A 27,294-nucleotide genomic window follows, 5' to 3' on the forward strand; every position below is an offset into this window, starting at 1 on the left:
TAGATTGGGATGGAGGAGGAGCGTGCGTAGCTGTGTTTGCCTCAGGTGGCTTGATGTTGCAGTGACCTGTTAGTAGTAGTAGTATACCGTTTTCTGTGCATCTGTCAACAGCTCTCATTCCTTAAGGTTGACGTTTCCTATGCAAGATTTGGTATTTTATTTTCCAGCAGGCTTATGGTTATCATGTTTGAACGTAAGACGAAACTTTTGCCATCAATCGATGGCTGAGATTCAACCTAATTCTTCTACGAAATTGCATTTCGAAATTTGAATTCTATTTCCTTTGGATTGAAAAATACGTTGAAAATATGTCTCAAACATACGAAAATAGAACACTTTCAATTTTGCAAGCAATTTTAGATTATTCTCGAAGAAAAAGTATGAATAATATTATAATTTGGCTCAATGAATGGATAGATTTAAACCAAATGAGCCCAACGATATAAGTATGGTGTTCTCTTAGTGCAAGTTACAGCTGTTGTCGCAATTTTCAGAGCCGAACCTAGGGGTGGCGGTGCTCGAGGAAAAATTAATTACAGTGCCCTCCTCTCGACTCAGATATAAGCAAAAAGAACAGAATTAAAGGGAAAGTTTTGATCAAAGTGGGCAACTCCTACCTGCGGCATCCGCCCAGCCATGGCACCCGAGGCAGCTGCCTCGGTTGCTCCCTTCCCTTTGAATGGCTCTGGCGAAATTGCACGTATCACAGGGAACATAAAACTTAAAAGGAAATTTACTATAAGTTTCTTGGTTCAAAATGCGCTGATCCCTGTAAATCCCTTGTAATTAAATAGACAGAAATATCTGTAAATGAAGTATCGATCCAAAGAAAAATACCTGTATCGTGCTTTTGCCCTTATAATGATATTAATGATTTGCTTATGACTCGCGCTAAAAACAGTTTGGAAATGCGGAGTAAAAAAACCCACAAAGAACAAAAAAAACAGCAACAGATACATTAGTGGCGGATCCAGAGAAATGGGGGGGGGGGTGAGGGGGCGTGCGCACCCCCCCCCCCCTAGCGCAGTCTAAAGTAGTTTAATTTACTTAATTAACTCAAGTTTGCGTTAATTAAACTTGCTCGTAACGCAAGTTTATCAGATCGACCTATTTTGCGCCCCCCCCTAAACCTTTTTTTTTACGGATTAACCTATTCCCCCCCCCCTAAAAAAAAAAAAATCATGGATCCGCCCCTGACATACATAAGCCAACACTAAGAGTCAATAGACATTTGAATCAGCAGGGGGCATTGCTCTACTTTCCCAGTGGCTCTTGCCATCACTTCATTGTAAAATGTTTTATGCTTACTTTTAATATCTGATGCCTTATACTTGGTGTCTTACGCTTAGTTCTGAATGTGTCATGTTCTCAAATTTGCTAATTGGGTTTGTATTCTTTGGCTTCCCGTTCACTTTCTATCTATATGAAAAAATACGTAAAAAAGACAGAGATTTGATTCAAATTCAATAATCTTAAGAATGAAATAAAGAAGTAATTATCAACACAATAAGCTCGTTTGACGGAAAGATCCTAAATCCTAGATTTAACGAGAAACTTTTTTGCCGGTGCAAATATCTATGGGATAAACCGCTCTCAGCTTTAGTGTAAAATATTCCAGAACGAAAGAATTGCATTCCATTCTGATTTCCATCCTGACGGACCTAACGTCCCGACGGATTGACGGACTCAACGATCGTTTTTGGGCCTCTTCTTGATCTTCTACCCTTCCTTATCTGAAGACAGCAAAAAACTGTAAGGATGTAGATTTGTATGTTTACTAAAATAGTTGGTGACGGATTTAATAACATTGGTACTAGCATAATGACCTAATACCAAAATGAAATTGTCTTGGATGTATTGTGACTTCAGAATGATACTTAGCCCTCCGTTTGCATACATCTTCAAATTTCGGTTTTGTTAATTTTCCGACATAGCGGCTTTTTGAAAAGTAAACTTTCAGACATAAACTGTATCCATGAAAGTTGACCGAGGGAGGAAGAGTTTCCAAGCCTGTTTTCGCCTAAACCTTGGAATATGCTGCGGTTTCCCTGTAATTTCGCTATCTTCCGCAGGTTTTGATTACTTCTTATGATCTAGTGTTTGCTTATCTTGAACAAACTCTTGCACATGCGTGTGGTGAAGCCAATTTACTTTAGAATGACTTTGGCCTAAGAAAGTGCCTTGTAAAAAAATAATAGCAAAATGGTGTTGTTCAGAGTTTACACCCATGGATTTTTTTCTTTGCTAGAAAAAATAATTCCGAGAAATGGGGACTTATGTATCAATCTTTGATAGGCTAGGAAGTAATAAGAAACAAAATAATAAACTATAACAATGACTCACAAGAAATAAACTAAATGATAAAAACGAATGCCAAACTAAAGCTGCCTTAATGTCGTTGTTCCACCACAGTTGGGCAAGCACTGATAAAAATAGGTTACTCTTTCAAACAATCTGTAACCAAAATACTGACTTCTTTGGCAGCTAAGCTGACACTCTGTCTAGATACAAGCTTGGGGTTATCTTTTTATCAAATTGCATAATATCATTTTTTGTTAAATTGGTATACATGCTGTTAAGCGAGTACTCCTCTAAGTAACTGTGTAAGAACATATTACTGCTAATGTGCCATCTCATTTCTATTGCTTTGTAGACAACTTGTTTATTTCCAGGTTATTTCCAATCAAATTAGTTTCTGTAAATCCGAGATAATAACGAAAATTTTCGAAAGTTTGACCACTCAAATCTGTAACAAGAGACTCAGAGCTCCTGTCCAAATTCAAGGATTTTTCTATGCTCCACCACAGTTTGGCAAGCACTGATAAAAACAGGTTACTCATTCAAACAATTTCTAACCATAATATTGACTTTTTCGGCAGCTAAGCTAGCATTCTGTCTAGATACAAGCTTGGGGTTATCTTCTCTTCAAATTGCATAATATCGTTTTTTGTTAAATTGGTGTTCAAGCTGTTAAGCGAGTACTCCTCTAAGTAACTATGTAAGAACATATTACTGCTAATGTGCCATCTCATTTCTATTGCTTTGTAGACAACTTGTTTATTTCCAGGTTATTTCCAAGCAAATTAGTTTCTGTAAATCCGAGATAATAATGAAAATTTTCAAAAGTTTGGCCACTCAAAAATCTGTAACAAGAGACTCACAAATTCAAGAGGTTTTCTATGCTCTCCTTATGCTATTGCAAACCTTTTTGTAGGTCTTGATGGGTTATACCAAGATCAGTTAATTTTGAATGGAAATTATTATTTTCAAAATAGTGCTACGTGAAAACTAGAGTCCTGTAGTGGTGCAGTGGGGTTGACCTTAGCGTGGTAATACGAGACCCAGAGATCGAGCCTTGATGTAGCAACACACTCCAGAGCCGACGCAAGGATCGTAGTAGTCAAGAAGCGTCGTTAATCCCATTACTTACTACTTATTTGTCACTAGACCATTCCCTTATAAACTAGTTTTGCTATTATGAGCCGTGGTCTTCATTGGGCTGCAGCCACTGCTGGGACGGGATGAATGATTCCACAAATTAAATTGGTATTTGATTTACCCCTATTTTGCTAGTATCAGGGCCCTGCCTTTAAAACTCTAAAAAGTGAATTATAAAAGTTAATCATAATAAACTATAATAAAAGTTCATCTCGTAATTATAAATTGTTGTTCAGTTGAAGGAATGAATTTGCTATTTTCAAATAGTGACAAGTGGGAAATATTGGTTACTGAACACTTCCTTTAAAACCTTTATTATTTTTATTGAACTACTACGGGCTGTTTCCCTTTTTAGTAGATTGCAGCTACCACTGCGATAATCATGTGTCAAAGTCCATAGACCTAACACTACGTATGAAAATCATTATTTGGTAAAAAAAATTATTTCCCTCTGATACAAATTTTGTATATACAGGAAAAATAAACTATATTTGAGGTTTTTCTTAATATGAAGTATTTTGATTTTTAGTAACTAAAAAATGGCCCATTTGGAATGAAAGTGAAGATTGATTATTTGGGGGTTACAATCCTTCCCAGGCCCCACTCTGCGCAGCAGCCTGGCTTCTTTTTCCAAGAATGAATGCTCTAACGCACGAATAATGTCACAAATTGTTAGAATTTTATTACAATACACTGAAAATGAAAGAGCTTGCTTAGTTGTATTTGCTTGAAATAATAAAATTGTTTAACTTAAATTTATATTTTTTTTTTGTTTCGCTCATTTTTGTATATTATTTGCTGTATTTGTGGTGTGTTATCATTGTATTGTTAGGCCCCCAATAAGCTAATTTTTTGGGAAAAACTACCCTTATTTTTGCTTGCAAAATGATTTCTTAATATTAATAAAATGATAATGACGATGATGAAAAATTGCTTTGAAGGACAGTTGGCAAATAAACATTAGCAATTACCAGGTGGGCTGTATTTGTTACATTCTAAAATTCTTTCAGAATAGCAGTAGTCAAATATGAGCACAGAAAATGGAGGTTCGAAGGAAGTCGCCACCCCCTTATGTATAACAGGTTCCCAAACCAGCGGAATTTGAATGTACAGTTTAAAAACGAACGCATAACTTTTTAGGAGGATCCTCTAATTTTTATTAATGAATGGAAAATGTCCTTAACTTGTAAATTTTGACTGGCAACTTCTGACAAACTTAGCAAATGTAATATATATACACTTATATATATATATATATATATATATATATATATATATATATATATATATATATATATATATATATATATATATATATATATATATATATATATATATATATATATATATATATATATATATATATATATATATAATTATCACCATGTTGGTCTAATCCCTAAATAATATTTTTTTAATAAATTATTAAGATATTCCATTTGTATTCCTCAGCATCTTTTTTCTTTTTAAGACCAACATCGGTCCAATTCTTTTGGCTATAAATAATTACTTGGACATTGGAAATGCCCTTACATTGGCAAGCACACGCGAAGTTGTAGCTCCTCCACCTCTCCAAAGGGTGGTCCAAGAAGCCATCCGCCAACAGTCAGAAACGGGATACCCCCAAGCAATTATTCTCTCAGGTAAGATGGAATTGAAACTACGTTTTTAAGATTATTAAAGCAAAGACAGACAATAAATCAAGTTAAGAATAAACAGCCAATTTAAATTTTAAAACAAGAAGGCATTACAATGAATGGAGGAATGAAAACTCATGTGAACAGAAACTACCATGAACAATGAAGCCAAAATTAGAATACACAGAAACTACCATAAATGGTAATTTACCACAAGGCTAATGGTACCACCAAGTGAAATCTCCAAAAGGCTAGCGTCATTAACGTTTTATTGAGTACTAAATAGATTCAAAATTTGAAACTTCTGTTAAGTCAATTGTTTCAGGAATAGTATTGAAAAAGAAGAAAAAAGTGACGAAAATGAAGTTTTTTAAATGCCAAAGTTAAAATAATTGTCCCAATTACCTTTACCAAATACCTTAATCCAAATAAATTTGCCAAAATAAGTCGGGTTTTGCCCCCTTCGAATTCATAAAAAGTTTAGCCGGCTGTATGCACTTTGCTGAAAAATAAATAAATAGTTTAAGTGGGCAAAATTCATAACTTGCAGCCCCTCCCCCGGGAACTGTGGGGGACTGAGTCATCTTTAAAGACATATTTATTAGGTTATCGACTATACTGAACAAAATTGCTATCTCGAAAGTTTGATTGGGTGACTTTGGGAAACAAATGAGCGTGGGAGGGGGCCAAGTTGCCCTTTAATCTTTTGGTCACTTAAAAAAGCACTAGAACTTTTAATTTCCGTTCGAGTGAGCCCTCCCACGATGTTCTAGGACTACTGGATCAATACGATCACACCTGAAAAAAAAAACAAAAAAAAAACGCATCAGTGATCTTTCTTCTGGCCAAAAAATAAAAAATTCTACATTTTTGCAGATAAGAGCTTGAAACAACTACAGTAGGGTTTTCTGTTACGCTGAATCTGATGGTTCGATTTTCATTAAGATGCTTTCAATTTTAGGGGGTGCTTTCCCCTTTTTTCGAAGATAGGAAAAAAATTTTCAGGTTTGTAACCTTTGATGGGTAAGGCTAAACTTAGTGAATTTTATATATTTAAAGTCAGCATAAAAATCCGATTCTTTTGATGTATGTACTGGTATCAAAATTCTGTTTTTTAGAGTTTCGGTTACTTACAGTTCGTTACCAGCAGTATGATTTTCCCTATCTCACCCATTATAAAAACCCGGACCGAGGTGCGAGTGCTCCAGAGAACGTATAAACACAAGCGACATAAGATCTTTTCACGGGTAGACAAGTCAGATCTCTTTTAAACGCAAAACTTGCCTTTGCGTTCATGAATAAGTTCAAGAATATGTGGATTCATGAATACATCCACATGAATAACTGGATTCCACTCATGCATGAATAAACGGGAGGAATTTTTTGTTCGCACCGAGAATGAAGAGCCAGAAATAATCTGCGGTAAACTTACTGCCTAATTATATAAACTGTGGTTACCACGAACTGTTTGAAAAGAAAGAAAGAAAAGCTGTAAAACTGTGTGAACAATATCTTTGTTTCCTGCAAAGTGTAACTGAAAGTTTAATCTAATTGTTTGATTTCCTCTGCACCTTCAAAGGAATGGGATTGAAAGGAAGAAGCCATCGAGAGAAGTTTATTATTTATTAAACAAACAAAAAATAAATTGATTGTTAAAAATATATTAATGTTGAAAAAAAACTTCCTTTAAGTTTGAGCAGCATTTAATTTTTAATATTATCATGAAAAAAGACCTATATGGAAATTGTGTTTTGTTTTCAGTAAAGTGCAAATGACAGTATAGCCTTTTGGGTGCTTTGAATGGGCAACAAAACCCTTATTTGCTATAAATTTGGGTATGTTTTAAGTTTGGCTTCATTGTCCACCTGTATTATCTGTTCTACTTAAATATAATTTCTTCATTCATAGTAGTTCTGCTCGGCTTTAGATATTATATAAGCTAATGTTTCCTCGTTTTAAGTTTTAAATTCCCGCTCAATTTTCAATGGATATTCTTGTTTAAAAAGTTAATTCCTGTTTGTTTCTTCAGTGACATAGTTTTTTAGTATATTACTAATATTAATTCTGGCTAAAAAAAAAAAAGTTTGTTAGTAATAATTTTCAATGCTAATTAATATTAAAAACGTGGTAGTAGTAGTTGTGATAGGAAAAACCACACATTGATTTGGTCTTCTGTATTTAAATATTAGTCTCGGATTTCTAATCAACAGGGAATTTTAAATGCCATAGTTGGCTGGGATTAAGTATAATTTGTGAGATGTTCAGCTATTATTGTGCATTGATTTAGGACAGTAACGCTGCTATCTTAATGATGTTAGTTATTAATGTTCAATCATTAGGATTATTCCCTAAATAATCTTTGAGCGATCATGAATCGAAATAGGCAGATCTTTTCTATGAAAAGAAGTTTAAGGACTGGGAGCGGGAGGGAGATTTAGTGGGGACCAAACCCAAAAATGCTAAGTTTGGCCGTTTATCGTTAAAGATGAAAAGTTGTTGCAAGAGTCTAATTTTGGCAAGGTGTAACACTACTTCTGTTTCTTACACTGCATTCCAACACCTAGAATAAAGCAATAGCTCTAATCCAGAAAACAAATTGTTCAGCACTAAACTGTTATTTAAGCTAGACAAGCTTCATATCCCTTCCTGCGCATCTTTCACTTTTCTTCAGCTCCACGGGGATCTTCCAAGGTCACTTGCATTTACTTGATATTTAAATCTGTTTGGTTAAATTGTACCGTCATAGCTCTCAGGATATTCAACTGGTCTGACTTTAATCCTTTATTTTCGAAAAATGTTCTATAGAATATCCTTCCTGACTCGGCTAGAGAATGCCACTCGTTTGGTACCTTCAAAAGTTTTTGGTTGTCGTTCTATTTTTTGTTTATTATTGACATGTTATATACAATATCCTTCCTGACTCGGCTAGAGAATGCCACTCGTTTGGCACCTTCAAAGTTTACGGTTGTCGTTCTATTGTTTGTTTATTATTGACTAGCCTTTAAATTTCTCTATTGCTATAATAATCGCTTGGCTTCCATTGGACCCGGTCTAGTTTTCACTGAGTGATCAGAATAGATTCTTATATGTCACTTAAATCTCTCTCTCTCTCTCTCTCACGCATACTCTCTCACTCGTTTCGGGGGGAGAATGGAAATTTGCTTATACACCAAAAGGCAAAACAACACAATGAGCAAAAGACGGAAAATAATAAAGAAAGAAACAACTTAGCGCAGAAAAGTGACAAAGGAGGATACCCTGTGGTAAAATCATCATGTGGCACCATCAAACACAAAAATCAATCAAGTAAGACTAAAAACAGCCAGTTGTAAACAACTGTAATATATTGAAATTGTAATAAATTGAAACATATGTTGCCACTTCTTTTGTGTTTTTGGCTTAAACCCGTTTCGTTTTCTAAAGTTTTTCTATTAGTCAGGATTGGATTGTTAAATCCATGAATTTATGCTCATATTCAATTAATTGGGAAAGCTCCAGCGTAATTTGTTTTCTTCCCCCACTTTCTCTTCTCTTTCTCTTTCTCTTTCCCCCACTTCCCCCACTCCCCCACAGTCTCTGAAATAAATTTAACATGAAAAGAATCCGGCTACAAGATTCCAAGGTTATTTCACATGATTTTTGTTTTCTAAGTTGAACGTTTATATATTTTTTTTTCATTTATATTTCCAAAGGAGCCAAAGATAAAGTGTATGTATTGTTGATCTTCCTCCCTCCATTCTTCCTCTCTTTCGCATCCCTCTCTATCTCTCCCTCCCCCTCCTTTTTTTATTCGTTATTTATGAGCTAGTGTTTAAATAGTGTCTCTGTCCTCCCCTCCTTTACAAACCATGGAACTTTTGTGGGGATAAGTGTTCTATGTTATTGTGACTCTTATGTTTTGTTTATGTTATCAAATCTTAGAATGTAATTAACAAACTTGGCTGTTTTTAATTACCAGCTTTAGAATCTAAACATTACTTGTGAAATGCGAGTGCGTACTTAATTTGTTATGGTCTTCAATTTCAAAATTGCAATATTAGCTTCATACTTGTAATCAATTAGCTATGAAGTTTTTAAATTAATATATTTCACGGAAATCCCACACCATCCGCGGCATTTGTAGTGAGGATGTTTTGATTTAGGACAGTCATGCTACAACCTTAAACACTTTAAATGACTAGCACTTGATCATTAGGGACCGATCCTTAAACATTACTAGATATCCACCATTTATAGTATATATAAAAGCGTATTTTGACTTTGGATGTCTATATTGCACAACTAGTCTCAGCTTTGCAATCAACAAACTCAGAACCCATATTACCGTTACTGTGAAAATCAGTTTTAACTTTGGCACTTCGTGAAATAAACTTGATCTGCACATATTTTGTATTCGTCCATACATCATGATAAATCAAACGCCAGTTAAAATATATGTGGATTGTCGTGTATTTATCGTGATAAAATCAAAAAACCGTTCTTGATGAATGCGCTTAGTTCATATTGATTAAAACAGTCTTGCCGCAGTCCTGACTAAGGGTGGTCGGAGATGGAGCGTAAGTACTGCCCACCAAAGGAATCAAAGACAGAATAGGGGCGTTTTCCAAAGGAGCCAAAGATGAAGTGTATGCATTGTTAACCAAAGGGTTCAGGCAAACCCTAGGCATTGTTAATCGAAATCAGTCGGATACGCCACGTAAAGACTGTTTACTAAAGGGAGCCAGAATTGAAGATTAGGCTAATCTAAGGGGATCGGAGACGGAGCGTATACACTATTTATCAAAGGAAGCCTGAGACAAAGCGTATCTACTCTTCAACAATGAGTGTGGGAAACGGAGTGTACTCATTGTTGGTCAAAGGAGTTTGGACACTGAGCACATTTACCATTGACCAACATGTCGTCGAATGATTTTTTTTTGATAAAAAAATGTAGCCTACAACATTGCGATCGCAACATTGAAAATCATACACTATTTGCAAAATACGCAAGTGCTTATTATGTTTTGATTTTGAACAACCATACTTGGATCTTGGGAATTTCTAATTTTAACATTTAGTCGTTCAGAAAAATATCCTAAGCAATGCTTGTTTGATCATGGGTTAAAAGGGTTTGAGTGGAAGGGACCAAAGGGACTTTTGCTCGTGTGTGCAAACGATGCTCATTCTAAAGTTGACAAATAAAAATTACAAACAACGTGAAAGCTTTTTGGAACACGTTGAATACCCTTTATTTAAAATTTTTTGGATTTGAAAAGGTTTGACTTCCAGATATATATCAACTATAATATCGAAGTTCAGTGATTTCACAACAGCTTTTTCACTAACCATCAATGTGAAATTTTTTAGTCTTCTGTCACCCAGGGTGAGGAAAGGGCTATCTAATATAGGTCTTAGCCAAGCACAGTGTAAGAAGAAATCTTGGCATAATGTCTCACGAGTCTCAAGGCCAGACTCTCCAGCTGTCGAAAGTGGTTAGAGTGAAGATCCTATTGATCATCCCTGTCCTTTTCACCTGCAGTCTCAGAAATGTTCTGTAACTTAGATGATAAACGTTAATATAGTAAAACTAGGCCACTACTTATCTTTCGATTAAATCTTCTGTTCCATCATTTCCAACTTCACTTTAAAAGTGAAGCCATAAGCATAATTATAAATCAAAAGATGTTGCCTACAACATTTGCAATCACAACATCGAAAATCATACACTAGTTGCAAAACACGCAAGTGCTTAATCTGTTTTGATTTTGAACAGGCATACTTGGATCTTAGGAATTTTTAATTTTTAACATTTAATCGTTCAGAAAAATATCCCAAGTAATCCTTGCTTGATCGTGGGTTAGAAGGGTTTGAGTGGCAGGGACCCAATGGCACACTTTTGCTCGTGTTTGCAAACGATACCCATTCTAAAGTTGACAAATAAAAGTTACAAACAATGTAAAAGCTTTTTTGAACACGTTGAAAGCAATTGATCACTCACCAGCAATGCTAAATACCTATTGTTCAAAGAAATTTCTTTGAGAAATAAAAATAGCCCATGTCACATTGTGTACATTTTACCCTGGTGTAGATATCAATACACCGTCGGCAGTAAATCTTCTTTACTTGTCCCTGTCATCTGGTCTACCACATACAACAGATGTAAAGTCTGATCTTCGATTCTTAGAGGCTTTAAGAGCCGTTGTTTTTTTACAGGTGCATCTCAGAAGTTGCGGCTTAAGTATCAACGGTTAGTCCACTCGGCAAGGTATGCTTGAACTGGAGCACACTCAGCACCTATAGTTTCCAGGCCTGCTACACACTCACTGGTATATTGGTCTTTCCTAATGCTAATAACCACAATGTATAAGAAGTTCCACTTATACCATTTCCTCATTTTGAAGTCAGTCCTGTGTAGTTCCTGGATAATATTGAATGAGTGGCCTCTACCCATAAACCTATCGTTTTATTTCATCGACAAGGGCCTTGAAACATTAGTTTGTATCTTTGCCGGTTCTTGCCACTGCTTGCTAGTGTCGGTTATGTGAACCATCGCTTAGGATGACAGAAAATGGACTCGTTTGCTTTCAAACCGTTTTATGCTATGCAGTTGAACTGTTTTTACCCACCTTTTGTTTGAAGCTCTGCCACGGTGCTTCGGATGTTTGTTATCTTCCAAGGCAAATCTTTTCAGTTAATTAGTGTGCACTGCTGATACTGCATGAACACCCTCGTCCTTCAACGACTGAGCGACGGGCAGGAGAGAAAACCAGTTGATATAATACTGCTTGCAGTTGAGATAATTTGGGATATCTTCAGCAAGCCTTGTCACAAATTCAGAAGACATTCCAGGGCTAGAGCCTTTAGTAGTACCCTTGCAAGCATAAGCCTTGAAGTTACAAATTAAAATTATTTTTCATTCGCAAGATTAATTCCTAACCTCACTCTTGTGGCTTGTTTGGGTTGCATTGTCTCATCGGAAATCCTGCTAAAGCTCGTCTACACACTAACTGGTCTGAAATCATTTTGTTTACACACTAAGTATATTCCTGTATAATTTTCAGTGTTTTTTTGACGAACTTGATAACAGATTCTTATAAGGGTTGATGACATAACTGGTTTGTTGGAGGCTGCTTAGAATCGTTGTTGAAATGTTGGAATCTCTTGACTTCCTCTAATAAGCTTAAACAGTTTCGAACAAATTTGAGCAACCAATTTTGGCTGATATGTTAACTTCTATAAGCTTAGAAAGAAAAAAAAACAAAGAAGAGAGAGCGAGAAAGAAAGAAAAGATATACAAAGAAAGAGAGAGGCTTTACACAAAAGCTGTCAACAGTAATAGGCTTATACACACAGAAAATAGCAGTTTGATTTTTATACTTCTGCCAGATGGTGCCATATTGAATAATGATTTTGAAAGAGTACATAAAGCTGACGATTGCGTTAAGGGCGGAGAAAAACATATCACGGAATCCCTCAGACTATTCACAACATGTTCATGTAGACACCAGAATAAAAGGTCTCGTATCCATTTCGTAGTTAGGAGTTACACCAACGTCACTCATAGAAGAGTGACTTAATAGTGAGGGTATGATCTTTGAGACTACCTAACCGATATTAAATTGCGAGATAAGTGTCTAATAAAATACAGATTCAGAAAAAGCTTCTTGGCTTCCCTTGAATTTCATAGGTCACCCCGTAATGTCATCAGTTGATAAAAAAAAACATAACAATTATGCATGGTGCCGGGTGGAACCATCCGTTCTGTAAGGGTAAATTTTTTGTATGAATTATGCATGGGATGTAATCTTGATTTAACTTCCAAGAAAAAACAAAATGTGAGCTAGAGTCTTTCGATTCTTTAATATCATCCTTATTATTCTAGGTTGTAGTGGATCAGGGAAAACCTACTCTTCAATGCTGTTACTAAGGCAACTTTTTGACCTAGCTGGCGGGGGTCCTGAGACAGACGCATTTAAACACCTTTCAGCAGCTTTCACTGTATTACGTTCACTTGGCAGTGCGAAAACGGTTGCAAATTCAGAATCTAGTAGGATAGTAAGTATAAATATCATCTATTTGTATGAATTCGCTTGTAAAATAAGTTCAGCAGTGTTTTGACTTGGTTTGCTACTATATCTTTAGCTTGATTGTCGTTCGCTGATAATAAAAGCTTTAATATGAAATATGCAAAAAAAGAATTCTATCTTTTCCCTTCCTAAATAAACGTGAACCGACATATCTTCCAATTCTGAACAACAATACAAACAAATTTTGAATCTTGCCGACTATAATTTGTCAAATAATACGAAGTATTAACCCAAATCAACTGGGTAAAGGAATTTTCTGCTAAATAACAAGTCAAAAATATTTTAAACCAACCAATCAGATAGAGAGAAGTTTTTGCTCGTCCATTGTAATTGCATTTGTGAATTGCCTCTGTAATCGTCTTTGTAACAACCATTATATGCTGACTTAGATTTTCACTCTTATTAAATGAGAAGAGATCTTGGAGACAAAACAATATATTAATTCCTTTATTTTATGTTTCTAAGGTGAATGAGTGTGCCCGAACTTAAAAAAAAGAAAATATTTTTCTCAAAAGAGGTATAGATTTATTACCTAAATAGACACCAGCTAAAAAAAAATCATTTCAATGCGCGTGCAAGTAACCAGCCACCCTGCACGGTCTGAAGCCAGGCAATGATAATGGATTCTCTTAAGAAACTATTGATATGCTTCAACTGCACAAAACCTGAAAGAGGCCTAAGGAACCTTCGCTGGTGGCATGAAAGAGTAAACACCTTGAGCACGTGGAAGCTCAATACTGTCTGCAGTCGATTGCAGTCTGCAGTAAGACCCGCTAATCTTTATCTGCTGCCTACATTTTGTATCATGGATCAGTTGGGATAATGACTCTGTCCCTCAAAGACTGGATGGCCCAAATTCATGTACTATGTATCAAAACGAAGTCAGGTTGTTTATATACGCAGCCGTTTGGACGTTTTGCAAAAGAAGAGTTTTACAAACCTTGTTTCTTTTTCTCCGGTGGAATTATGAAAATGTCGCGTGCCCACTAGTTTAACTTCTAGTGCCACGTAGGGTGTATGATGCATGCATATTACATCTAATAGATGGTGCTTTTGTTTGTATTTGTCACCCGGTCAAATAAAAAATTATATAAATTTTAATAAAAGTCGACTGCAAGGTACCATCTCCTATCTCCCTGAAGGACAATCCACTTGACTGTTCCATATCTTAGGAAACAAAATCCTTTATAGAGAATGTCTAAAATTAAAAAAGAATAATCTAAATTAATCAAAAGAGGTTAAATAGAACTGTGGGATTGAGGAAGCATGATCCATGTCTACGTTGATTTTGTTTTCCACTTTAGTAATTTATCTACAAGCTAATCTTCTCGCCGTCTTATTTCATGCTAAAGGTTGGTTTCTTCTTTAGTGAAATAATGCAATTCGTGGATGCAACCTTCTGTCATTTTCCACTTTCTTACTGCATAGTAAAAACAGTCCTATCTACTATGCCAACCCAATATAGTAACAAGACATCGAATCCTGAAGGGATGGGGGAGATCAAGATCAGATGTTAGCACCGACCTAGTGTAAGACACCTGTACCAATCCTTATAATACCAAGCACACTAAAAATTAAATCTAGCTCTTTAATGGGTTAATTGGAAAGTTACAAAACTTGTGTGTCTTAAAAAATTAGGAAAAACTGGGAATTCAATTTCTAATGAAGAAGATCTCCAGTTCAAGTATGCAGTTTTAACGCTTAGTGGGCTTCAAGTTTAAGAATAAAGAGTCTGTGTGAAAAATGAGCAGAAAATGAGGAAAAAACGTAACTAGCTTTCTCTAGCTCTAGAAAGTATACCTTTCCTGGTTACTGTTGAAGAAGACACCCTACAGTTAATTGGCAGTAAACTGGGTAAAAAAAACTCTGAAAGAGAGATGAAACTATGCAAGAATATAACCCTAAAGTCTTAAAAAAAGGAATTAAAACGTAATATATATATATCACCGAACAGCTAAAAATATAAGCTATAAATTTATATGTTTATTCTTAAAATTCTATAAGATTAAACACTTCAAAGTATTAGCTAATTGACTTACCCACGGAATAATATCTTAGAAAGACCAATTAGACTATCCTATTATATTGTATTTATCTCTATAGTTGTCTATTGACACATTAATAGAATATTTTTCTTCTCATTTGAAAAACATTAAGGTTCTAATTTAATTTTGACATACTCTCACTAGCCTATATTTGTTCAACTGCAAACCGTTCTACCGGCCGTTTGCCTGTTGAAAGGCTTAACTAGAGTTTGGTGGTATAGTCGTTCACTTTGCTTTTTTGCATAAACATGATTTAGTGTGTGAATAGAGGAAACAATTTACGCAATAAGAAAGATGCTAATACTTGTATATCAACTAAAATGTAAACCGTGGAAAATCCCAGTTTTCAGGAATGAATAAAGCTAAGGTAGAGACAGGGGGCAAAAGGTGTTTTTATTCCAGTGTCCTTGGTACTTTACAAAAAATGCCACAAGTTTCACCAACACAAGTTTCTGCAACAAGAATTGATTCATCTCATAACAATTGTGTCACTTAGTTTGTGCTGTTCTTTTTGGCTTTTCCTTCTTATGACAGTTATGACACAGACTAGTATCTGTCTGCACTATTAGTTGCTTGATAATCTGCAACTAATTTTGGCAAGCATAATTCTAGATAATTAGTGTTATTCTAATTGAACTTTCACGACGCCCTCCTGCAGCAGAAAAGTCTTGTCCGTTATTTAAATGTTTTTACTTCATTTTATTTAAAAATGGAAATGTTAGAAAAATTGTTTTTAGTATGTAAGCTAGTCACTTATTGATCACTGGAATTTGCATACAATTCAAAATGTAAATATAAGGACTAAACTGTTTTTACCATGTATTTTATCAAGTAGTTTTGAAACCAGGATGATACATTTAATGAAAATACAAAATAATTAATTTCAGTATGTAAGCTAGCCACTTATTGCTCACTGGAATTTGCATACAATTCAAAATGCGAATATGACTGAGCTGTCTTTTATCGTCTATTGCGTCAAGCTTTTTTGAAAGCAGGAAGGTACATATAATGAAAATACAAAAAAAAAATTGTTTTCAAAAGCTAGAAAGAGGCTTGTTTTCAATTTTTTAAATTAAAATACAATTTGTCAAATAATGCGAAGTTTATTTCAAGTTTAAAATACATTTCAATGTCTAAGGAGATGCAATTGCCCCCCCCCCCTCGCAATTTGTACCCCTGCCTGAAAATAATTTATTAGATTGCTTAGTTTTTCCATTAATAATTATAAACCAATGAACTTATAAATAACGGAGAAAAATTTTTGTGCACCGCAAGGGCGTCGCGAAAATTGATTCGGAATAACATTAATTATCTAGAATGAGGCTTGTCAAAACTAGCTGCGAATTATCAAGCAGTTGATGGCTCCGCAAGACTTGCAATAATAATAATTATCAAGCAGTTGAAGCCAAGCTTTATAAAATAGATTTTCTTTTCTTGCAATACTTTACCAGTTTTATAGTAATGCCTTAGCATAAAGTACTAAAAATAAAGCATGTACATTTTTGTTTTGATGAATGGATGCATTTGTTTTCTACACTTATCCTTATATTTTCTATCCTAACATATAATTTGAATTTCCTCACATTGCTGTCAACCCTTTTCGATATAAACCTGGGTATTGGAATACCTCCTTTAATATAATCAATCTTACCATCAATGATTAGCTTTGACTCGTGAAACAGATTAAATTAAGTCCGTACTTAATAAATAACTTATCAGGGTTTTATCAACAAATGCAGAGTTGCATGAAGTCCTTGAAATGTAGGTCAATTGTGTCACTAGCTAAAATATCGAGCACGGATTTGGCTGGTAATCAAATTATCCTCAGAACAGCAGCTTACAGGTTGTACTATTAAGCTTTCATCAAATTTATTGTTTGGTCATTAAATACTATATATACTCATTGTTAACCAAAGATTATAAATACGACATCATGTGGAAATCTTGGACAAGAAAAGATTGACAGATGACATTTTTAAGTCAATTTTTAATGCGCCTATGAAACAACCATTGACATTTTTAAAGATATACACTCTTAAGTGGCATCCAGACGCTTGACTTTGCCTTGGTCGAATCATCACGCTCTTTGAACCTTGAACCTGATTGGTCGAAAGTTCAACAATGTAAAGAGTTTGGACTCGATGTAAGGCTGGATACATAAATACACCATTTATACCGCCATTGATTATTTTAGTCCCAACAGCACACAAATATTGGAGAGCATCTTTAAATTAGGCTTTAAAATGCACTAAAAACTGTACTATTTATTATTTGTCAGCCGTCCTCACTTTCATCACTAGTTACATAGTTGTACAATAAATTTAGGTTACAAAAGGAAAGTCTTAGAAATAAAACTAGCTTTCTTATTATTTCAAAATATCTGTTTTGAATTAATCAGCTCAATTATCAGCTCAATAATCTTGTTTTTTTTTTTACCTTACATTCTGCTTCTCTTTGACTAGGAGCTTTCCGAACATTCTGTGCACAATCATAATCGCGTTGTGGGAAAAGTTCAGCACTAGTTACATAGTTGTACAAGAAATTTAGGTTACAAAAGGAAAGTCTTAGAAATAAAACTAGCTTTCTATTATTTCAAACTTTTATTTCAAACTTTGCTCACCTGCGGAGTGTACCATCTTTCAGTATAGATCTAAGGCTGCATTAGATGCGTAAGATTTTGTAACATGCATTGGTTTCGTATGTTATTTGCGTCAATATGGCAAGAGCACTCATGCCAGAAGCAAATACACACGATGAAATTTTGCGACGACATCCAATGACATAGATGTAGTGAAGATTGGTTCTAAATGAACATGGCATTATATACTTTGCTACCCTGTAAATAGCCTATCTGCTTTTGCTAACTGCAGTCTTTATATGTAACTTTTTTGACTGGAACAACGCTTGTTACTCAGCGTACTGCCAGATCACATTTGTTATGTATCTTTTCAGCAACAAAAATTGTATTTGTTTTATTGATTTATTGATCAACTCAACAATTTATATACGCATTAACATTCTAGTCCTGTGTTAGCTCAAGTTACTAGTGGCATCTTGAGCTACTCTACCACATGGGGCAACTAGATGGCCTAAAAGCTTTTATTTTTTCAAGTAAATATTTTTTGTAATAGTGCCTGTCGTCTAGCTATGCTTTTACCGTGCTTTCCGCAGAAGATTGATTAGGAATGCAAGAGTAATAGGTCACTCACTTGGCCTGAAAATACTTCGGTACAATTAGTGCATTATTCTTCTTCACATGCATGCCTATGGTTTTTTTTCTGGAAAAAAAGGAAGAAATATGGAAATATGGAGTATATGAAATATGGAAAATAAAAGAGGATTTTTAGGAAAACGGTAATAAGGTTTTTCTTAAAAAAAAGGAGTGAGAAATTTTTTTGGCGCAGCAATATCAAATTAAATTGAACATAAAGCCTTTTTTTCGATCATGAATTGGGTGGGTAAAGGGTTATGGAAACCAGAAAGTGAAATGGTATACGAAGCTCCGCGAAATTTCGGACCACTTCCAGGATGAGTAGTTATGCAGTAGATTTTTCATCTAAAAAAATTTTAAAATTAATTGCTATTTGAATTTTTTCATATACTATTTTGGTGCATGATAATTTAACCTAGCAAAAAATATCAAACAAGACTTTGCGAAAGGACTAGTAGCTGACGCTTGAAGAAGCGGTCGTCCTTTCATGTCCAACAAACAGGAGATAATAGAAACAACAACAAAAAATTTGCAGATGTCGTAAGTAACCCAAAGAATAAGTTCGACAAGATGCAAGGGAAAGTAAGCTTTTTTCCATCCAACACAAGTCATGTCTAAAAAGGAGGTCAATGGTAGGCTTGGAAATCACGCCACTCCCAATCCCTCTTCACCGAAGACTGCGACGTTTGTATCGAGGTTGAAGGCACTATTCTAGCTTGATGGTTTTCTAAATTCCCTCGCAAGTAGCAAAATGCTATATTGCATCTGTGTTGTGGCATTATCTCCGCTATTAATGTCAGTATTTTGTTCTCTTCACTAAAAAAAGTTCTTGTGGTTCATGAATGACGTTTCTGGTGTTTGGAGAGTATATACTGCCCTGATTTCAAAGTTCACCCAATATTTTCCAAGCGCAGTACGGGCTTAGAAAGTGATGCACCTAATTGCCTGCATTGTAGTTGAGTCCTAAACCCTCATTAGAAATGAATAGATGGACGTGGTCGGTATGAGTGGCCAGTCAAACAGTTCGTGGTAACGAACTGTAAGTAAGGAGCGACCCGGCTCAATGGTAACCGAAACTCTAAAAACCGGAATTTTGGTACCAATAGATACATCAAAAGAATCAGATTTTGATTTCAAATATATAAGTTTCATCAAGTTTAATCTTACCCAGCAAAAGTTAGGAACCTGAGAAAATTTGGCTGATTTTTGAAAAAAGGGGAAAATACCCCTTAAAAGTTATAGAACCTGAATGAAAATCGAACAATCATATTCCGCATATCAGAGAACCCTACTGTAGAGGTTTCAAGCTCCTATCTACAAAAATGTGGAATTCTGCATTTTTTGCCAGAAGAAAGATCACGGGTGCGTGTTTATTTGTTTGTTTGTTTTTTGTTTTTTTCCCCAAGGGTAATCGTATTGACCCAGTGGTCCTAGAATATCGTAGGAGGGCTCATTGAAATGGAAATTAAAAGTTTTAGTTCCCTTTTTAAGTGACCAAAAAAATGGAGGGCAACTAGGCCCCCTCCCACGCTCATGTTTTTCTCAAGGTCACCCAATTAAAATTTTGAGATAGCCATATTGTTTAGCATAGTCGAAAATCTAATAAATATGTCTTTTACGATGACTTAATCCCCCACAGTTCCCAAGGGAAGGGCTGCAACTTTGCCCATTGCTTGCATATTGTATTAGTTATTGGGAAGTATACAGACATTTTCAGGAAGAATTTTTTTGGGTGGGGGGGGGGAGGGGGCTTGAGGAGGGGGTTAATCGGAATAATGTTTCCGTGGAGGATGTTTCTTTGGGGTAAGGGATATTTCTATGAAGGGGGCGCCGGATTTCCAAGCATTATTTAAAAAACGATCAGAAATTAACTTTAAAAAAAACAAGTTTTTTCAAATGAAAGTAAGAAGCAACATTAGAACTTAAAATGAATAGACATTACTATTTATATAAGGGTTTTCTCCTCCAAGTCAAAGACTCACTCTTTAGGCTACAGTTTTTTTTAGTTCTTTCTAAAAAGCGATCTATTCTCATTAAACAGCCTTTGTGATTAAGGGGTGTTTGAATTAATTTTTTTTTAATTTTTAACGTAAAGAGCGTGGTATTGAATAAGGGGAGAACCCCATCATATACCTAATAACATAAACGTAATAAAAAACAAACAATAAAAAAAAACAAGCGATACGGCTCAATAGTAAGCGAAACTTTTAAAAATGGAGCTTTGATGTCAATAAATGTATCAAAAGAATGGGCTTATAATGCTGATTCTAAATATACAAATTTTGTTAAGTTTAGTATAACTCATCAAAGGCTACGAGCTTGAGAAAACTTACCTGATTTCTTAAAGAGGGGGGAAACATCCCCTGAAAGTGAAAAATTTTTAATGAAAATCACTGTCAGATTCAGCGTATCAGAAAATCTGCAACTTTGTATTTTTTTTCCAGAAGAAAAATATACGAATATAGAAGTTCGTTACGTAAGTTAATTTGTAAATTACGTCAGAATCAAATTTAGAGACAGCCATTTAGCAAAAGAAAAGTAAAATTTTTATGCAAATTTTGTTTACTTATTCAATGACGGTGAGCCAAAATAAAAGCTGCATTAACTAAAAAACGATCAGAAATTAAATAAAAAAAACGAGTTTTTTTAACTGAAAGTAAGGACTAACATTAAAACTTGAAACAAACAGAAATTGTTCCGTACATGAATGGGGATATCCCCTCCTCAACGCCTCGCTCTTTACGCTAAAGTTTGACTCTGTCTCACAACTTAATTTTTTTAAATAATAAAAAACTTTAGCGTAAAGAGCGAGGCGTTGAGGAGGGGACAGCCCTTTCATATACGGAATAATTTCTGTTCGTTTTAAGTTTTAATGTCGCTCCTTACTTTCAGTTTAAAAAACTTGTTTTTTTTATTTAATTCAAAAACTGACAGTCATTTTTGGCTTCTTTTTGTAAGATTAGCCAAAGGAGGCGGATTACTATGTGAATGTAAAGACTCAAAAAGGACTACAAGTATAAAAACTAAAAATTATATTTTATTGAAAATTAGGTCATATTGTTAATGTAGTCTTTTAAAACCTATAAGTAGGCTACAGAAGAGTGGATGTATGAAGTTGAAAACTTATTCCCTTCATTTCCGAACTTTTTTCCTTGATTGTTTTCAAATTTCTGAAAAATCCAGTGCTCTTTTAATATATGGCAGCTTGAAAACATTTTTCTATACCAGCATTTTGAGTGTAGTACCATTCATGAAAGTTTATTCAGCTCAATAATCTTCTTTTTTTTACCTTGCAATCTGCTTCTCTTTGACTAGGAGCTTTTCGAATATTCTGTACACAATCATAATCGCGTTGTGGGAAAAGTTCATTCCCCAACAACCGTATAAAGTTAAAACAAATTCCCACCAAAAGCAGGTTTTGCGTTAGCACACTAAATATGGCTATTGGCCATACCGTGTCGAAAAGTAGCATCTTCTTCTTCTTCTTGTTTAGATTGGTATTGAGACGGTTTCGCATAATTTCATCGCCGGAATTAAATCCCAAGGATCAGTAGCGTATTTGAATTGATAAATGTTTTGTAGTTCATTTATCACTGTTTGGAACATCACATTTGGTATATATTTTTTTTTATACAATTCTAGTTATTTTAAAGTGTCATTGCTCAAAATATGCTTTAAGCAGGAAATATGTCCTGACTCTTAGATGGGAAAAAAGGGTCCAGGATCAAATACTCGTCATGATTTCGTAAATCAAAAAGCCAATTGTAAGTTTAAAAAGGCATGTAAAATTGCATAAATTTTATGCTATAACATTATTTTCCTATTCTTTTATTTAGAAGGTAAGATTAATTTTTAACGAACATAAGATAATGAGTTACTCAAATGTCAGACTACAATTTTTATTTGCACTGGGCGTTCAAATCCCACCCAATGCCACTGCATAACCGAAATTTTAGATCGGTAATTCATGTACAAACATTCAAGCCAGTTGCAGGCAGTAAAATTAAATCTCATTGGAGAATCATATTTTGTTTTCTTCTGTCTAAGCCACTTAGGAATTGGTGCGTTTTTCAGTTTGGGAACATCATCCAATTAGCCTTTTCATGAGCGAATGGGCAGCTCTCAAAGGAATATAAGGAATCTTGTGGTACCGAAAATGCTAGGAGTGATAATTCTCTTAGAATAAAACAATATCAGAATTGGCAATTGAATCTTCTGAAATATCTTCTTTCGATGAAGTCAAAATCAAAAAAATAAAGTTACATTATAAATGTAACTGGGAAAATTGTTTTCAGTGTATGTTGCTGTATAATAGAGTGTCAGTAACATATTTTTGTCATTCATTTTATGCCTTTTTTTACAAAGCTAACTAGAGTAAAATTGGAGGAGGGGTGGTCGATGATTTTGTTGTGGGTAGACTGAAGTTTAAATATATTGAATTGCAAGAGAAGAGAAAAGTGTCAACAAATTTATTAGATGAATAAGAAAGAAAAATGATCAGTTTTGCTAATATTTATTTATTATTTGATTAAAACTCATTTAAAACATTCTTTGACTTACTTGACCAACCGTCCTCGAAGTTCGTTTTGGGGCCTCTTCATTTACTATGTTACTGATATGGCGTCTGTATGAGTATCTATCTTCATCCAAGTAGATAAGTTGTGGCAGGTGGAGTGTTGAGAAGATATCTTTCGATCTCTTTGGGGGCAACCTCTGGGGCAAGAACCATGCACGTGACCATCCAAGACTATTTTAAAGTTAGACTTAGTGCTAAGCTGGAGTGGGTCTCAATCTGCTTATAGCCTTCTTATACCTATTAAATTCCACCTATTTAACTTGACAATAATTCAGATTTTTGCTTTTATAAATTTTAATTTTGTCCACTGACCTCCTGGGTCCCTCCAGCAGTCGTGTAAGTTTCAGACTGATTTCCTTCTCCATTTATTTTAACAGAATCCGTTCCAATTTTCCAAAATATAGCTGTGAGTATAAAACTAGAAAATTGTTGAATTCTTAGCTGATTGAAAATCTAATCCTTAAATATGAAGCCATAAACGTTCTGAACGGTTTAAGCAAGTTTAAAAAAATTTGACAAACAGCAACCCAGCCGTGATTGCTCCCCGAAAACCAAACCAGAGCGAAATGCCACATGTAGTAAACAATACCAACGTCCATTTCCAGCTTATATTACGAAGCCTAAGTGTTTTTTTTTTCACCAAAGAGCAAAAGCTGAATAGATTATTGTGTTAGACCAGTGACTAAGATTCACTAAATAATTGAGAATGAAACCAGGAGAGCTGAAAACAGCCGATGAAAAATCACCAGTAACTATTCTGGCTTCAAGTGTGTAGTTTCTGGTTTATTATAAAATAACTACTGTTTGTACTTTGTCAGATATGACATTCCGCATATATTACATTGGTAAAATGGCTCCTTCAAATTTTTTAATCTAACCATGATTCTGGTTAATTCAAAATTTTACATGGATCCAAAAAGTATAATGAAGGACATTTTTTCAGGGACATTTTATCGAAGTTCAAGTTACCAATGGAGAACTTTACAGAACAAAAATCCATTGCTATTTTTTGGACCAGACGCGCGTGGTCAAGCCACTGCCTCAGGAGAAAAATTATCATATTTTTTATCAGATGCTAGCCGGTCTTACCTCAGAGGAAAGAGGTTAGTAAATATTTATCAGTTGGACCATCGTAATATTTTAGTTGTTGAGAGCAGTAGCCTTTTTAAAGGACTAAGATATAAAAAAACAAAACAAAAAACCTTCCTATTGCTGTTGTAGCGTGCCTTCCACCAAATCGACTAAAAATCATGACTTCTGAATATCTTTATTTTGATGTCTACGTGACTGAACAATTTACACTACTAACTAAATGTGAAAAATCGCTCGATAGTTCTATGTTAGTGGCTATTTTTCTTTGATAGTGGTAAATTATTTCAATTATCAGTTTTAAATATATATTTAGAATTGCTCGGTGGTATGCAGATTTCTAGAAAAACTTTTTTTAATAATCATAGTTCATTCTCATAGCAGTCTTTCACCTAATATGGGTTATTATGTATATAGCATAGTATAGTATAGCATAGAATGATGCTATTAGATCGTTTTGTGGAATAGGGAACCAAGATTCTGCCAGGTCAATGTACAGTATAATTAATATAATGCCTGCAGCTGGATTACATGATTTGTATACACTGGTTTTTGTGTATAAGTATTTTTATGGATGCCTTTCACACTGTTTTACGGTACTATTTCTGGAATGATCTAATGGTGATTGTAGCGAGTCTCGAACAAGGGGAAATAATGAAGTTCTTTGTTTAGTTTCTAGTGGCGCTACTTTTTCAGTTATTTATTTAGGGACAGAGCTGTGCAATAAGCTTTTCCCAAGTACCAAGGAATTACCCTTTAGTCAATTTAAATCTGAGCTACGTGTGGGGTTGCTTGGTAAGTATACCTTCGAAACAGATTGAGATTGATTGAATTAAATTAGACAGTAACTGTTTATTATTTTCTTGTTGTTTTTTTGCTTCGGGATCGTGATATTATATTGTTTTATTGTGTATGATTTATTTATGTATGCTACTGATTGATTTTGTCCCTGTTTTTAAGTATAATAAATTGCTATTACTACTACTAACAATACAGTATTTCGGACGTCAGGCGTAAGCAAGAAAAAAAATCGTATGTAAGGACCACAGAAAAAAATAGCTTCCCCTCTCCCCTTTAAGATCAAAAATTAGAAGCTCTTTATCCCCTTAATACAAATTTTGAAGCCCCTTATGACCACCTCCCAAAAAATTCCTGAATGTTTTAACTCCATTCCCCGGCTGAGACGCGACGTCCTTCGCAAGCCACGCGACGCCCCAGCACGGGTCGCATTCGACTTCGACCCCACCCTACACGGATGGAAGCGACCCAGAGGACGCCCACCCACTAGGTGGAAAGACAAAGCCGATGAATTCCTCACCAAGCCCACATCCCGGTGGAAGAACCTGCGAGCCTGGCAAGCGATAGGTCAACCTGGAGGCACCTAGTCTCCTCGTTCTCTACGCCAAACCCTCGGCAGGAGCCTTAAGTCAATTTAAGTCAAGTCCCGGCTGAGAGACAAATTCGGGTAGACTAACTTTCTTCTCTTACTAGTTCTTTATGCTCTTCGAAACAACTGTCGAAATTATTTTCAATGTATTGCTTAGAACTTTCTTAGAAAGATTCTCAGAAAATTCTAGTTAAATTAATATTATTAATTACAATTCTGTTAGTTAAAAATTCACGTTTCAGGTAATGTTTGCTTTAGTGGATAATATAGCACAAGATCGCTCTTTAACCCACTATCATGAACAATTTGACATTAATATTACTCATGTTGATCTTTAATGCAGCTAAACAAAAAATACTTCTTTAATTTTGCACCTCATTTCTTGAATTTGATTATTTTTACTTAGGAAAAAGGGTTTAACCATAGAGAAAAAGAAACACTGCTTTTTAAAAATCTTGCGACCCAAAAAGCTTTTGTTCTCTTAAATTACTTGAATTTTTACAAAGGAGAACAAATCAGGTAGCATTTAGATTTTTGTTCTTTTAACCCATCAGGTTTTTTTCTGTCTGAACCAATAAAACCAACCAGTTTTTTTCTGTCTTAACCAATAATGTTAGCAAGGGGATTCGATACCTTAAAGCAGTGGTTCTCAAACTTATTTAGAGACTATACCCCTTTTTACCCACAAAACATTTTAGGTACCCCTTCTCAGTTACCGGTACTAACTAAACTACAGCTAAAATCAAGGCCGTATCCAGGGGTGGTTTGGGGGTTCGAACCCCCTTCCCCCACGAAATGTTTGTCTTGCTCGTAAAAACATAACAAAAATGGATATAAACAAATTTATTATGTGTTTTTCTTAGTTTTTTTTTGTGTAACAAAAAAGTTTATTTAAAAAAGCTAGTTTATTTTAAACTAGCTTCTCGTTAGCTTTTAAACTGTTGAAACATTAGGATCCATCATAAAGTTTTCGCAAGATTACTTTGGGAGTTCCCCGTGTTGTTGGAACATTCGCTAATGGGGCCCTCTGTTTTTGTAAACGGTCATCTGGCTTTGACACTCGCAAAATGATTTTTATGGTGTCGAATCCCCTCTAAAGTGGGGTCATTTGTCTCTCCGGAGTTGTTAACGCCTAAGGAATAACGGGATTGTCTTACGATAATCCGACACAAATTTAAATTTATATAAATAAAATCTAACTTAAGTTCAAACTTAATTGATTTAAATTAAAACCAATAAAATTAAAGCACACATTTTACCACATTACTATGGAGAAATAATTTCTCTTTTTCTCTCTTAAGTTTAAAAAGTTTAAAATGTTATTTCCAGCAAATGTCTGAATATTGAACTGTTATTTTAATTAAATTTCCCTTTTTAGTGCGACTGAAGCTCGAAGGCTATAATTTACATAATTTGAAGTATTTAAACCAAGGTGACCTCAAGCAGAATGAAGTTGAAGATGCTAAACGATTTCAGGCATGGAAGGCATGCTTAGGTACGTTTTATTTTTCTTTTCTTCTTGTTTACCCTACTGAAGGCAAAAGTGTTATTTGCACTAAAGTGAGAACAAGATATATTTGCAATAAAGTTTGATTTTCATTATAATATTTTTAAAATGAAAATAATACTCAATTTTATAAGGAAAAAGAACGTTGCCTGGATATAAATGTATTTTTGACAACTAATTTTGTATGTTTTCTTCTGTCTAGTTTCAAAAAGGCAGTATTTCAAGCAGTCTATTAGTTCTCATCAAAATATAGATTAAACTTAATTACTAGACATTTATTCAGATTCACTCGGAAACTGTGAGTAATAGCACCCTAGTTAGGGATGGAGCGGATCGGG

General features: G+C 34.8%; 1 protein-coding gene across 1 annotated transcript in view; it reads left to right on the top strand.

The window, feature by feature from the left end:
• LOC148938684 (uncharacterized) overlaps positions 1–27,294 on the top strand; it is a 178,198-nt gene that overhangs the window by 77,316 nt on the left and 73,588 nt on the right. Inside the window, exons 4-7 of the mRNA XM_089107611.1 lie at positions 4,910–5,081; positions 12,937–13,109; positions 23,917–24,076; positions 26,828–26,944. Coding sequence (XP_088963737.1) covers positions 4,910–5,081; positions 12,937–13,109; positions 23,917–24,076; positions 26,828–26,944 — 622 coding nt within the window. The remainder of the gene's footprint in view (positions 1–4,909; positions 5,082–12,936; positions 13,110–23,916; positions 24,077–26,827; positions 26,945–27,294) is intronic.

Source organism: Artemia sp. Qi Xiang Cuo, unplaced genomic scaffold, assembly GCF_049724085.1.
Source record: "Artemia sp. Qi Xiang Cuo unplaced genomic scaffold, ASM4972408v1 HiC_scaffold_3025, whole genome shotgun sequence".
In the NCBI taxonomy this organism is placed as follows: domain Eukaryota; kingdom Metazoa; phylum Arthropoda; class Branchiopoda; order Anostraca; family Artemiidae; genus Artemia; species Artemia sp. Qi Xiang Cuo.